This window comes from Ahaetulla prasina, chromosome 5, assembly GCF_028640845.1.
Source record: "Ahaetulla prasina isolate Xishuangbanna chromosome 5, ASM2864084v1, whole genome shotgun sequence".
In the NCBI taxonomy this organism is placed as follows: Eukaryota; Metazoa; Chordata; class Lepidosauria; order Squamata; family Colubridae; genus Ahaetulla; species Ahaetulla prasina.
Window position 1 is genome coordinate 14,932,662 of NC_080543.1, and position 14,396 is coordinate 14,947,057.

General features: G+C 44.9%; 1 protein-coding gene across 1 annotated transcript in view; it reads left to right on the forward strand.

The window, feature by feature from the left end:
• Window positions 1-14,396, forward strand: part of FAT3 (FAT atypical cadherin 3) — a 662,194-nt gene that overhangs the window by 620,489 nt on the left and 27,309 nt on the right. The window contains exons 22-24 of the mRNA XM_058185941.1: window positions 1,148-1,616; window positions 9,293-9,446; window positions 12,364-13,016. Coding sequence (XP_058041924.1) covers window positions 1,148-1,616; window positions 9,293-9,446; window positions 12,364-13,016 — 1,276 coding nt within the window. The remainder of the gene's footprint in view (window positions 1-1,147; window positions 1,617-9,292; window positions 9,447-12,363; window positions 13,017-14,396) is intronic.

The following is a 14,396-nucleotide window of genomic DNA, read 5'->3' on the forward strand; positions in this document are numbered from 1 at the left end:
AGCTCAAGTGGTCAATCTCTCCTCCTTTATCTGGAGAAGTTCTGCTACAATAGTCCGTCAGTCCTTGCGGTCTCTGCTTTTTTGAAGACGTCTGGTTTACCATTTCTTGGGAGTCAAAATCCTTTTTGCCTTTGGGCAGTTTTAAGAACATTAGCAGTGCCTTGCTGGATCAGAAGCCTGGCCCATCTAGTCCAGCAGTCCATTTTCACATGGCCAGCCAATTGCACAAGGTGTCCCACTAGTCTCCCAGAGATGGCCTTCAGAGGCAATCCCATTATCATCAAGGAACTACATCTTAATATAAGGTTCTCTACTAGGCCATCAAGGACTTGGGGGATTCCTGAATTTTGTTTTGTAAACTGTCTCCCTCCTAAGGGAGAGAAGAGAATACTTGACATCCTCTCTCCTCCAAATCAAAGGCATGTTTCCTAGCACAGGTAAAGAAAGAACTACATTTGGAAGCACACCTTGCTAATATCATAAACCACAGAGTACTGCCATGTAGATTTGTTCCTGTGTTTCTCACAGGACTAGGACAGGGGTTGGCAACCCGCGGCTCTGGAGCCACATTTGGCTCTTACATCCCTCTGCTGCGGCTCCCTGTCGCCACCACAATTTTGAGAGGAGCTTCCGGTTTGGGGTGGGGGGAAGCATGGCGCGCCAGGAGGAGACTCTACGGCAAGGGGCAGGTTTTCTGGTCGGCTCCACAATTGATAGTGCTTTTGGTTAGGATAGGTAGAGGAAAATGGATGCCGCACTAGGAGGAGACTCTATGGTGGGGGAAGTGGACTTCCGATTGGCTCCAGAATTGAACGGAGGGATTCCGCTTAGGACCTTTGTGGCTCTTTGTGTGTTTAAGGTTGCCGACCCTTGGACTAGGACATGGAGCAGGCCACATATCCATGATCTGAGAAGCACAGAAAAGCACAAGTGAAAGGCAACACTTCATTTAATGCTTGGAAAACAAAACGCTCCTTTGGCTCAGAAGTAAACCTGGGAGCAAATCGTACATTGTCAGTTGTTTTGCAATATGCTCTTTGTGACTTCAGCTTGATAAATAAGAATGTAAATAAGCCGGTTCAGAAAACCATGCTGGGGGCAGTGGTAGCTAGTTACAAGCTCCTGACATTTCACTTGCCATTTGCAGGTTGTGGACGGTAAACTGTGGTTCCAGTTGGACTGTGGCGCTGGCCCGGGCATCCTGGGAATTTCGGGCAGGACTGTGAATGATGGGAGCTGGCATTCCGTCTTCCTTGAGTTGAACCGGAACTTCACCAGCCTCTCGCTCGATGATAGCTACGTGGAGAGGCGCAAAGCTCCCCTTTATTTCCAGACCCTGAGCACTGATAGCTCCGTTTATTTCGGAGCCCAGGTCCAGGTGGACAACGTCCGAAGCTTAACAGACAAGAGATCCACCCAGGTCTTGAGCGGCTTCCAAGGCTGTTTGGATTCCATTATTCTCAATAACAACGAGTTGCCTCTCCAGAACAAACGCAGCAGCTTTGCAGAGGTGGTGGGACTAACCGAGTTGAAGCTTGGCTGTGTGCTGTATCCGGACCCCTGTGAACGTAACCCTTGTCAGAATGGAGGAACCTGTATCAGTGTGCCATCTGGGGGTGAGTAGTCTCGCCTTGTACTTGGGAATTTTCAGGGTGAGGGGGTGAGCTTAGTTGAACTCCTGGTGGCATAGTGGTTAAAAGTGCAGTATTGCAGGCAAACTCTGCCCATAGTCTAGAGTTCGATCCCGACTGGCTCTCGAGGTTGCGAGAGAGAGAGAGAGAGAGAGCCATGGTGGTGCAGTGGTTAGAATGCAGTATTGCAGGCTAACTCCCTGTCCCCTGCCAGGAATTCGATTCTGACTGGCTCAAGGTTGACTCAGTCCTTCCATCCTTCTGAGGTGGGTAAAATGAGGATTCAGATTGTTGGGGGCAACATGCTGACATTGTAAACTGCTCGGAGAGTACTGTAAAGCACTCTGGGGCAGTATATAAGTCTTAAGTGCTAGTGCTATGGACTCCACCTTCCATCCATCCTTCCAAGATTGATAAAATGAGGACCCCGATTTGGAGGGGGGGGCAATATGCAAATAAGAGGTGGTATTCAGCAGGTTCGCAATGGTTCGGGCAAACCGGTAGCAGCGATAGTGAGCTCCAAGTCGTGCTCTTTAGGCATGTTTCCAAGGCCGGGTGCATACCCGGAAGGCGCGTGAGCAACCAAATCGCATGCGTGGAAGGCCGAGCGCATGTGTGGACAGCATGCGCAGAAAGCGAGCATCCACACGGTGAACTGGTGGTAAAGGTAAGTCAAACCCACCCCTGAATTGCGAATAATGCTTACATTTTGACTGCCCAGAGAGTGCTATGTGATGATATATAAGTCTAACTGATATTGGTACTGTGCCATCAGCTTTTTATGCCAACCCTCCATCCATTTGTCGATTGATTTTCAGCTGCAGAGAGAAATTGGAAACATCCTACATATCTTTCTGCGCAGCATTAATTCACAGAGCCGTCAATGGTATAATATATTCCATTTGTCTTCGGTCAGACATATTGACTTATCGTGTGTTGGGCAGCATCCCCCAACTTCACAATAATTCTTTGCGCTCTTAATTGGTCTGAGTGTCCCTAAATCACTCTTTCTGTAGATGATTGATTGGGGGCCCTGCGCGGCAATCAATCATTCCAATGATCTCCTAACCCGTCCAAGATGCTGGACTCTGGACCCATCCAACTTTGGCAATGGCGATGATCACAGTGATAATGATTCGGTGTTTGACATGACGACACATCTATTGATCACAGATTTTAACCCTCTTCCTATTGCTATGTCTCCTATTCCTCTATGAGCGCTGAATAATATTTTCCCTTTATTCTGAACCTGTGCTGTTGTTCGGACCCCACTATGAATAATGTACTATGAAGAGAGATTAAATATTTAGCTCGAAGGAAAGAACTTGGATGGAGAGTATGCAGAGGTGGTATTCAGCTGGTTCTGACCAATTAGGGCAACCCGGTAGCTGTGATCGCAGGTGGGCCCACCCGCCCCAGCTCTATGCCATCCTGTGTAGGTATGTTTTTGACACCAGGCGCATGCGCAGAAGCCCGAGCACATGCGCAGAAGTGAGCATGCACACTCCGAACTGGTGATAACAAAATGTGAAACCCACCGCTGAGCGTATTACACTGCGGTGGGAGTAAGGAAGATAAAATTTTAGTTTCTGGAAATATGGAAGAATGGTTTCCTAAGGGAAAGGGACTGAAATGTTTTTAAGTCCAGAGTGAGCAGAGAGCATTCGGAATGGATTCAGGCAGATTCCTTGTGCTAAATGAAGTCTAAGAGTATAAGAGCCGTGGTTAGAATGCAGTACTGCAGGGCTAACACACTGCTCAGTCCAGGAGTTCGATTCCGAGCAGCTCAGGGTTGACTCAGCCTTCCATCCTTCCGAGGTGGGTAAAATGAGGACCCAGATTGTTGGGGGCAATAGGCTGACTCTGTAAACTGCTTAGAGAGGGCTGTAAAAGCACTGTGAAGCGATATATAAGTCTAAGTGCTATTGCTATAAGGAGGAGGTATAACATAATCAGACTTTGCTTAGATTCTGAGATTACAGCAAGATTCTGCTGATATAGTCAAGCCTATAGAGTAGGGGTCTCCGACCTTTCCAGCTTTGCAGACTGACAGAGGTGTAGAGGGGATTGTTTCTTGCAAGCAGCAGGTGCTCAGGTGTGCATCTCCATTTACACAAGCGGCAGGTGCGCATCCAAATGGATCTTCCCATGTGACCACAAGTGACCGGCACTCACGCAAATGGAGCTGTGCATGCTTGCCCACTGCTTGTTCTACCCACGGGTTGGGGACCCCTACTATAGGGTTGGTTTTCCGGTCTGATCCCTAGCCCTCCCTTCAAATACCTAAAAGGACATCACACAAACACAAAAATCACTGTTGTTTTAAGCAATAAAATTATCATTGAGTAGAATCCAGTTCTGCCTATCAGTTTGGCCCTCCACAGCAGACCCCACAAGGAATCTGCCTGAATCCATTCCGAATGCTCTCTGCTCACTCTGGACTTAAAAACATTTCAGTCCCTTTCCCTTAGGAAACCATTCTTCCATATTTCCAGAAACCCATGTGGCCCCATGGGAAAATGAATTGCCCACTCCGACAGAGTCTGTTATGTTCTCGATTGTCTATAACATGGTCTCCAAACTTGGCAACCTATGGACTTCAACTCTCAGAATTTCCCATGCCGGCTGGGGAATTCTGGGAGTTGAAGTCCACAAGTCTTAAAGTTGCCAAGTTTGAAGACCCTCAACATCGAAGACATGTAGAAGAATATCACAAATTAGCTATCATCTTAAGAGGCAGGTTACAGAATAGTGGGTTACGCGAAAACAAATGCCCATGGAATCCTAGAGAACAATTCAACAGGAAAAACAATTATCCAATTTGGCGGTTGAGTTCTTCATTGGCTACGTTCAAGTGGAGACGGACATCGAGAGGAACATCTTTCAGGGGGAGTTTTTTTAAACTAGGCAGGACTTTGAATGGCTCTTTTCCGATCTATGGTTTTATGAGTTTTGAAAGTCCCATATCTCCTTTTTATGAGCTTTCCGGAGGGATTCGATTCATATTAGGACAGAATTTTGAGGCATCCATTCCTCGTAGGGTACATCATAGTCTATTCAGAGGTGGTATTCAGCCAGTTTGCACCGGTTCAGGCAAACCGGTAGCGGCGATTGTGGGTGATTGAGGATTCCAGGAGTGAAAGGACAAGCCCGATAAACCTCACTCATACAGCGTGTGTTCCTTTGGCTCAGCCTTCAGAGCAGGAAGCCAGCCAGGTGGTGGAATTACCTGGGCCTACTCCCTCTGACCCCTCCCTTTCCCCTGAAGACCAACTGGAGAACAGCCTGAAAACAGTCTGAAAAACAGCCAGAAAATAGCCCAAAATGGCCAAAAAACAGGCATGCATAGGCCGGCCAGCTGGTCTTTGGGTTTCCGGTGCTCCAGCACATGCACATGGACTCACATGCATGTACATTCCGGTTTGGGCACCCGGTTTCGCCATCACCGTAGGTGTAGGGTCTCCTTTTTGGGCAGGGGTTTGGACTAGATGCCCTACAAGGTCCCTTCCAACCCTGTTATTCTGTTAGATTATGTCAGTCTTACGGGAGACGAACCCAAGGATGATACTGAGTGGAAAAAAAAACAGTGGCAATGTCCAGAGACCCGAACATGAAAGCATTCGCACATTTATTTATTTATTTTATTTATTTATTTATTGTGTCACAACATCATACAAAAAGATTATATAGTATATAAACATATATATGAGTAAATATTAGGAGGTATAAGCATATATATATATATATGTAGGTCTTTGGTTATTCGGGTTTTCTCCCGCGTAAAATTGGAAGTGTCTTGGCGACGTTTCGACAAAGTCTCATTCGTCATCTTCAGCATTGCTCCCAGAAGCACGAAGCTGAAGCCTGAAGATGACGAATGAGACTTCGTCGAAACGTCGCCAAGACACTTCCAATTTTACGCGGGAGAAAACCCGAATAACCAAAGACCTACATACAAACACCCGCGAAAACCTCAGAAAACAAATATATATATATATATATGAAGAAGAAAAGAAAAACAATAGGACAGGAATGGTAGGCATGTTTGTGCGCTTATGCACGCCCCTTATGGTCCTATTTCATATTATTAATAAATTAAATAATATTGATAAAATATTATAAAATATTATAAAGTAAATTAAATAATATTTCATATTATTTAATATGAAACATCAGGGCACGCAGTTAATGCAAAGTTGTATGTGTAAAAAGTTCCCTGTTTGCAAATATGACATCTGGGAGGCCGAGTACGTTTGACCTTGCAAGGAAAGCAGGCTCATCATTCTAAAGATGCAGAAGCTTTTAAGGAAAATAAATGCATTTATTTACATTTCTGAGCAATAAAGATAAAACCTGAGCCTAACTTTCACTCAGCATATTATAAATTAGATCAAGCATCTCCCCACCCACTCTTCCTCCCATAAATAAGCAAAGTAAACGGGGCCTGGTTCATCTTGGCCCTCAATCAGGCTGGACTCAGAATATAGCCTGCTGTTCGAATTTTAAACATTTCTATACCAAATCATTTTCATATATAATTCCCTTTTCTGCTTCGTCCCTCGGCGGATTGAATGCTTCGCATTTACATCGGCTGCCGGGAGGGAAGAACATTTTCAAATTAAAGGTCCATTTTATTAGGAAGAAGCGGAGACGAGCAGCTCACATCTGAAGGGTCCGTTTTATTAGGACGGACAGACAAGCAGCTCACATTTGGGTGTGCTTGGCTGCTGTGCTTTATGTTCTCAAACTAGTTAGGCCTCCATGCGTTACTGCTGCCATCGGAGAGCCAAGTGCCTTGAGGGGGGTAGCCCAGCTTCCTTACTCATCGCCTCCCCTCTGCCTTGCACCATGTTCCTCTCCGTTGTCTCTTGTTAGGAAATTTATTTCCTTGGGCTTTTCTTTCACGCTCTCAGCAGTGTATGTAAATAAAGGATTGTAATGGTGCCATAATTCTAAAGCAACAGCCTTTAACGATATATCAGCCAGTCTATAAGACAATCGTCTGCCGGCACCAGTAGGAAACTTCTTTTCCGTTCCTTCCTCCCTCCCAAGCGAAATAATTCATTAGCCCAAGCAATCCGCTGTATATAAAAAGTCTATATATAATTAAACCGAATTCAGCAGAAGGCCCCTCTATTCTGTCAGGTCATCGATTCACCGTGTTGGCTAAAAGAACCGGCCATGCTTAGAAGAGATCTTTTCAACACTTTACTTTGTGACTATCGAGTAGATCGGGGGTGTCAAACTTGATTTCATTGAGGGCCGCATCAGGGTTGTGCTTGACCGGGCTGGTCATGGCCAGGGAGCATGGCCTGCTCGAGGTCACAGGTGGGGCTGGGGGGATCCATTGTCACCTTCCTTCCTTCCTTTTCTTCTTTTTCCTTCCTTCTTCCTTTTCCTTTCTTCTTCCTTCCCCTCTTTCCTTCGTTTTCCTTCCCTCTTCCTTTTCCTTTCTTCTTCCTTCCCCTCTTTCCTTCGTTTTCCTTCCTTGCTCTCTTCCCATCTTTATTTATTTTTATTTTATTTATTTATTTTGTCACACATAAGCATGAAATAATTGTACAATATATAAGCATATATATGAGTATGTAATGACTGTATTAATTGGATATGACGAAAGGAAACAATAGGACAGGAACGGTAGGCACGTTTGTGCTCTTATGCACAAACTTCTTTTTCTTATTCTTATATTTTTTTATTTTTTTTATTTTTTATTTTTCTTATGCACAAACTTTCCTTTTTTTTCTTTGTCTTTCCTCTTTCCCTTTCTCCTTTCCTGTCCCTTCTTGGATGCTCAAATGCATTCAAAGGGGAAGCATTTCTCCTTTTGTTTTGTTTTGCTTTTCGTTTGTTTTGCTAGCCCTCTGCCAGCGAAAACGGAGCCGGGAGGGGGGCGAATGCAGCCACCTAGGGCCCTGTTTTCAGCCACTATTACCTCCTTCAGCCCTCTGCCAGCAAAAGCGGAACTCTGCAGGGCCGCACGCGCAGAAGGCCGTCGCAGCCAAAAAACAGAGTTCCATTTTTGCTGGAGCAGCACCATGGGCAGGTCCTTCACTGTTTCCAGGGTGGCCCTGCAGGCCAGATCTAAGCACCCCACGGGCCACATCCGGCCCACTGGCCTTGAGTTTGACACCCTTGGACTAGATCAACAGGTTAAAAAGAGTACTTGGGACAAGGCACAAAGCTAACTACGGGCCTAAGAGCCTGTTCCCAGGGTTACACTTTGCAACTAAAATCCATGTGAAAGTGCACCTTTCCGCATGCATGTCCAAACCTAGTTTTCCCTCAAAGCGTGCATCACTCAATAGTCCTCGACATATGACCACAACTGAGCCCCAAAATTAGGTGGCTAAGCGAGGCGGTTGTCAAGCGCGTTTTGCTCCATTTTACGACCTTTCTTGCCACAATTGTGAAGCTAGTCACTGCAGTTGTTAAGTTAGTAAGACGATTGTGAAGTGAATTTGGTTTCCCCCGTTGACTTTGCTGGTCAGAAAGTCCTGCAGAAAGTTGCAGGAATTGGGTATGGCCAGTCTAGAGAAAAGAAGGGCTAAGGGTAACAGGGTAAAAAGGTAACGGTTACCCTCGCACATACATGCTAGTCGTTGCCAACTCTAGGGGGCGGTGCTCATCTCCGTTTCAAAGCCGACGAGCCAGCGCTGTCCGAAGACGTCTCCGTGGTCATGTGGCCGGCATGACTCAACGCCAAAGGCGCACGGAACGCTGTTACCTTCCCACCAAAGGTGGTCCCTATTTTTTCTACTTGCATTTTTACGTGCTTTCGAAACTGCTAGGTTGGCAGAAGCTGGGACAAGTAACAGGAGCTCACCCCATTACACGGCAGCACTAGGGATTCGAACCGCTGAGCTGCCGACCGACAAGCTCAACGTTCTAGCCCCTGAGCCACCGTTTCCCTTATGGGGTGACAGGGTAGCAGTATTCTAATATTTGAGAGGCTACCACGAAGAAGAGGGAGTCAACTTATTTTCCAAAGCACCGGAAGGCAAGACAAGAAGCAATCAATGGTTGAAAACCAGTCAAAGAGAGAAGCAACCTGGAATTAAGGAGAAACCTCCTAACAGTAAAGGCAATTAACCAGTGGAACAACTTGCCTCCAGAAGTTATGGGGGCTCCAACCTTGGAGGTTTTTAAGAAGAGACCGGACAGCCACTTGTCTGAAATTTTATACGGTCTCCTGCTTGAGCAGGGGGGTTGGACTAGAAGACCTCCAAGGTCCCTTCTAGCTCTATTCTGATTGATTGATTGATGCCCCCTCACACTGTGTAGTCTTTAGAGAAGTACCTTAAGCTAACCTGAAAGCCCTTCTTCATAAATATTGCAACGTATCTAAACTCCTCCGCTATTATAGCTTTGATTTTCTTCTTCATTAAAGTAAAATAGCCTTCAGGCTTTTCGGTAAATCAACGAAAGGAACGTACGCTGCACAATCTGTGCCTGACTTTGTTCCTGAGGTAATGGTTTCTAACTGAAGAATATCCCTAAATTGACCACCAGAGGGGGATAAAGCACCACTTTTATTCCTGTTAACTTTCCCAATGCAACATAACCCTACTTGGAGAATTAAGAGTTTCATTTATCGCTGAAATGTATACTTACCCTTCCAATTTCTGCTTCTCTCCTTTCCCCTCTCCCCTCCGACTTAGGTTACCAGTGCAGTTGCCTTTCTCAGTTCACTGGACGAAACTGTGAATCGGAGATCACCGCCTGCTTTCCAAATCCTTGCCACAACGGGGGATCCTGTGATCCCATAGGCAGCGCCTTCATTTGCACCTGCAAGAGTGGATTAACGGGAGTGACGTAAGTAAAAGCAATCCCGGAGAAAACCTCATTAGGGTGCAAGGGCCCCTCGAAGGTTTTTGGATATAGCATCACTAATCTGCAGCATTGTCAGGGTTCCGACGGATGCCCTAATTAAATTATGAGTCTCGAGCCAAGCTTCAAAAGAAAACCAGTTATTTATTAGGAGCTACATGTTGGCATGTTCCAAGTGAAGCCAGCTCTGACCCTACATAATTTACGCTCCAATAAGACCCTGTTTCCAGGGGTGAAATGCTCCTGGTTAGGACCGGATAGCCCGGGTTGTTTGGAGAACCGGTAGCAAAAATCCCTGCCCCACCCCCACCCCACCTGAGCCGCACGATCATCAGAGGGTTTTTATTTTTTTACTTTTAAAAGCATTTTTTCTTTGGCCAAAAAAATGCTTTTAAAAGTTAAAAAAAAAGCCTCTGATGATTGCATGGCTCAGCTGGGATCATCAGAACCCTTTAAAAGCTTTTAAAAGGCTCCTCTGGCGATCCCAGCTGAGTTGCCTGATTGCCAGAAGCTTTTAAAAGCATTTTTTAACAACCTCTTCAACCGAAGAGGTTGTAAAAAAAATGTTTTTAAAAGGTTCTGGCGATCAGACAACACAGCTGGGATCGTCAGAACCCTTTAAAAGTTTTTTTTTCCTCTGGCAATCCCAGCTGAGTTGCCTGATCATCACAGGCTTTTAAAAGGATTTTTTAAAAAATGCTTTCAAAAGAAAAAAAAAAAAAAAGTTGGCCACGCCCACCCAATCACATTACCCACCACCACCAAGCCACGCCCATAGAACAGCTAGTAACAAATTTTACATTTCACCCCTGCCTGTTTCCCCGTTTCCTGTAACAATAAAAAATAATTTTGGAAAGCTAATTCCATTGATGATACAGAGTTACGGTCCTTATGTGGTTTATACAATAATAATCAGACAATACACAGGGCTACAAAAGTTAAATTGGTTATTTTTTTCAAAGCATTGATGAGAAACATCTGAGCGGTGCGGTGGCCTAGTGGTGGAGCTCTCGCCTCACAATCAGGAGGCTGTGAGTTCGATCCTAGGTAGAAGCAGATATTTCTCTCTCTGGGGACGTTGAGAATATATCTGCTGGGGGGGCTGGGGGAACTCCGCATTGGCAACAGGAAGGGCATCTGGCCAGTAAACACTCAGTTCCATTCAGTTGCTCAGACTCCACCCGCAAAGATTTATGGGGTCATTAAAAGAAGAAGAAGATGATGATGATAGAAAAGAAACACCTGTTTTACATCTGTCTCCTTACTTTCTTCATGCTGAAATCAAGGTAAGAAGCACAGGATTGTCAGTCAACAGTCCATGATAAGACAGAGCTCTTCACACTCAGCACTTGGACATGTAACTGAAGACCATCTTAAGCTATTCTGAATCTTCTTCATCCTTGTGTATGGCGATAGCCACTCCTTGCAGCACATTGCTGAATTATATCTTTTAATGAGATAGTCTTAGCTAACCATTGACTGCTGATCCTACCAAGACTAGTTGAGAGGGTTTTTTTCCTCCTAGTTGTGCCTTGCTTAAGCAAGAAGATCTTTCTGAGCTCTGACATGATTCAATGCCTCTAATTGTTCTTCATCTATATATGTAACCTTTCAATGATTGACAGGCCATCCTGTATTAGCAATTTCACACAGGCAGCAGGATAGGCAGGTAAGTGAACTGGGTAGTTCCTGGGTGTTTTGTTCCTTAATGCAATATGGAATAGTTTAAATGTTATCCCTTGATTCTTAGCCTACATTGATTTATCGGGTTGAATTTAACAAAGGCGAGCATGTCGTAGTGGTTGAGGTTGGACTCAGGAATAGCTGACCCAAGTCCATCTTCAATTATGGAAGCTGATTGAATAACACTAGGCTTGTCACTTTCTTGAAGTCCAGCCTATTCAATATTCCCCTGCCCAGTCATGTCTGACTCTAAGAGTAGTGCTCATCTCCCATTTCTTAACTGAGGGAGTCAGTGTTGTCTAAAGACACTCCCGTGATCATGTGGCCAACATGACAATGCACCGAGGTGCACAGAACACTGTTACCTTCCCATCAAAGTGGTACCTATTTATCTGCTTGCATTTGCATGCTTTCGAACTGCTAGGTGGACAAGAGCTGGAACAAGTAACAGGAGCTCACCCCTGTCGTACGGCGCTCGGGTCTCAAACCCAGAAGTGTCAGCTTTCCAGCTGACAAACTCAGCGTCTTTAACTGCTAAGCCATCGCGCCCCCTTATTCAATAGGTTATAGTTGTGGGAAAATGGCAGAACAAATGCTTGAGCTTTTAGAGGAAAAGCAATGTATAAATCTAAGACACTTAACTGGGGAAAATGTATGGATATACAATATATCATATTACACATATTGATGGCATGTAGAATTGTGATAGCACAGAATTGGAAACATCCGGATATCCCACCACATCAAATTATAATAAAAAAAATATATGAATGTGCAGAAATGGATAGATTATCAATGGAAATGAAGGAGCGGGAAGATACTGAGTACTATCAAATATGGAATAGATGGTATTCCTGGCTGGAGAGTAAGCGTAAAACTTAAGGGAGATTTTTATCATGAGACTGAATTCTGAATAGAGGTTAAGATAATTTGAATAAGAATGTTAGTTTAAGATACTTAGAGGTAGAATGTGTATATAGAGGTTAAATAGGATAGAGATACCGATGTAGGAAAAGCTGTTATGAGTAATGTAATTTTGATGCATTTGTCTTTCTTTGTTCTATATATTGTTTTTGTGTATTGTGTTTTTTTGGTATTGTGTATTTTAACTTTTGGAAATTCAGTAAATATTTTTTTTTTAAAAAAATGTATGGAAAGTAAACGCAAAGACACGTAAACCGCTGGAATCTCTCATCCGCTTTGATTTTCTTTCTTGCAGATGCGATGAAGACATCAACGAGTGTGAACGAGAGGAATGCGAGAACGGGGGCTCTTGTGTCAATGTATTCGGTTCCTTTCTGTGTAACTGCACTCCCGGATACGTGGGCCAGCACTGTGGACTAAGGCCCGTGGTGGTCCCTAATATCCAAGCTGGCCATTCTTATGTGGGCAAAGAAGAATTGATCGGCATCGCTGTTGTTCTTTTCATCATCTTTTTGTTGGTAGTCCTCTTCATTGTCTTCCGCAAGAAAGTTTTCCGGAAGAATTACTCTCGGAACAACATTACTTTAGTCCAAGACCCCGCCACTGCTGCGCTGCTCCACAAAAGCAACGGCATCCAGTTCAAGAACATGAGGACCAGTGGCGACAGCCGCAATATCTACCAAGAAGTAGGACCTCCTCAGGTCCCAGTCAGGCCAATGGCCTACACCCCTTGCTTCCAGAGTGAGTCTAGGAACAATTTGGACAAGATAGTTGACGGACATGGGGTGGAACATCAAGAGATGACAACTTTCCACCCGGAATCTCCTCGGATCCTGACAGCAAGGAGGGGTGTTGTAGTGTGCAGTGTGGCCCCCAATTTACCCGCTGTATCTCCATGCCGTTCTGATTGTGACTCCATCAGGAAGACCTGGGAAAACGGCAATGAAAGTGAGTAACGTCCCTTCAACTTTCTAGAGGCTCTAGAAACAGAAAAGGATTGGCCCGCATTGCCTCTGCCAGCAAAAATGGAGCTCAGGAGGGCCGCCTGTGGCCCTCCTCAGCTCCATTTTCACTAGCAAAGGGCTGCAGAAGGCCATCACAACCAAATACAGAGCCTGGAAGGCAGGGGCTCCCAGTTTGGATAGGATCGGGCGACCCGGTAACGATGGGGGTTGGTAGTTCGGAGAACCGGTAGCAAAAATCACTGCCCTCCCCCCATGCCCACCCAATCGCCTGGTCCCCACTTGCCTACTTGGCAGCTTGCTGCTTCTTTCGGGCTCGCCTTGCTTCGGCTGCTGCAATCAATTGCATCAGCTAGCAACTCAATCTGCCTGCGTGCAATCCATCTCATCAGTGAGCAACTCAATCTGCCTGCCTTGTCCCTTGAATTGGGTAAGTAACTGTGGGGGTTTTTTTGGGGGGTGAGCTTTAAAAAAATAGTTAATTGGGGAGTTTTTTAGGAGGTTTTTGTTTAGACATAGCAATTTAAAGTTAAGGAAGTTTTAAATTTAGCTGCTTTTATCTAAAAATATAAATTAAATAAAATATTTGTGCAGCTTTCTGAGATTTGGTGTGTTTCTGTAGTGTTTCACAAACACATAAAATCTCACAAAGCTGTATGTGGCATTTTGTGTGTGTGTGTGTGTGTGTGAGTGAGTGTGAGTCAGTTGTGTTGTGTGTATGTAAAGTGTGAAAGTTGGGTTTTGAACTTTTTGTAGCTGTGTGAGGTTCCTGCTTGTTGCAGGGGCCATTTTGGGTGAAGTGCAGCTGCTTTTACATTGTGTGTGAGTCTGTTGTGTTGTGTTGTGTTGTGTTGTGTGTGTGTAAAGTGTGAACGTTGGTTTTTGGTACCTCTTACTGTTTTGTATATTTTGTTTATTATTTTTATTATTTATTGTTATTGGCCACGCCCACCCAGTCACCTGACCACCAAGCCACACCCACCAATTAAGCCATGCCCACAGAACCGGTAGGGAGAATTTTTAGATTTCACCCCTGCTGGGAGGGCTGTGCCTGGCTGCAGGACATCAAGCTGGGCACACCCACTCATCCCCCGCCCCCCAAGGTCAAACACAATCATGATGCAGCCCTCAATGAAATCGAGTTTGATACCCCTGGATTAGAAGATCCAGAGCTCAGTTCTTAATGTCTTCAGATAAGCTTGGCAATATTCCTGCTTAAAATCCAACAGCCAAAGCTTCTCTAAATATATGGGCATTAAATCACATGTAGTGGCACCGATCCAAAATAAACCTACTGCTTCTTTGGTACACAAACCATATCGACTTCTACTGTAAAAGTAGCCCTTTAATCAGCGAACTGTCGACC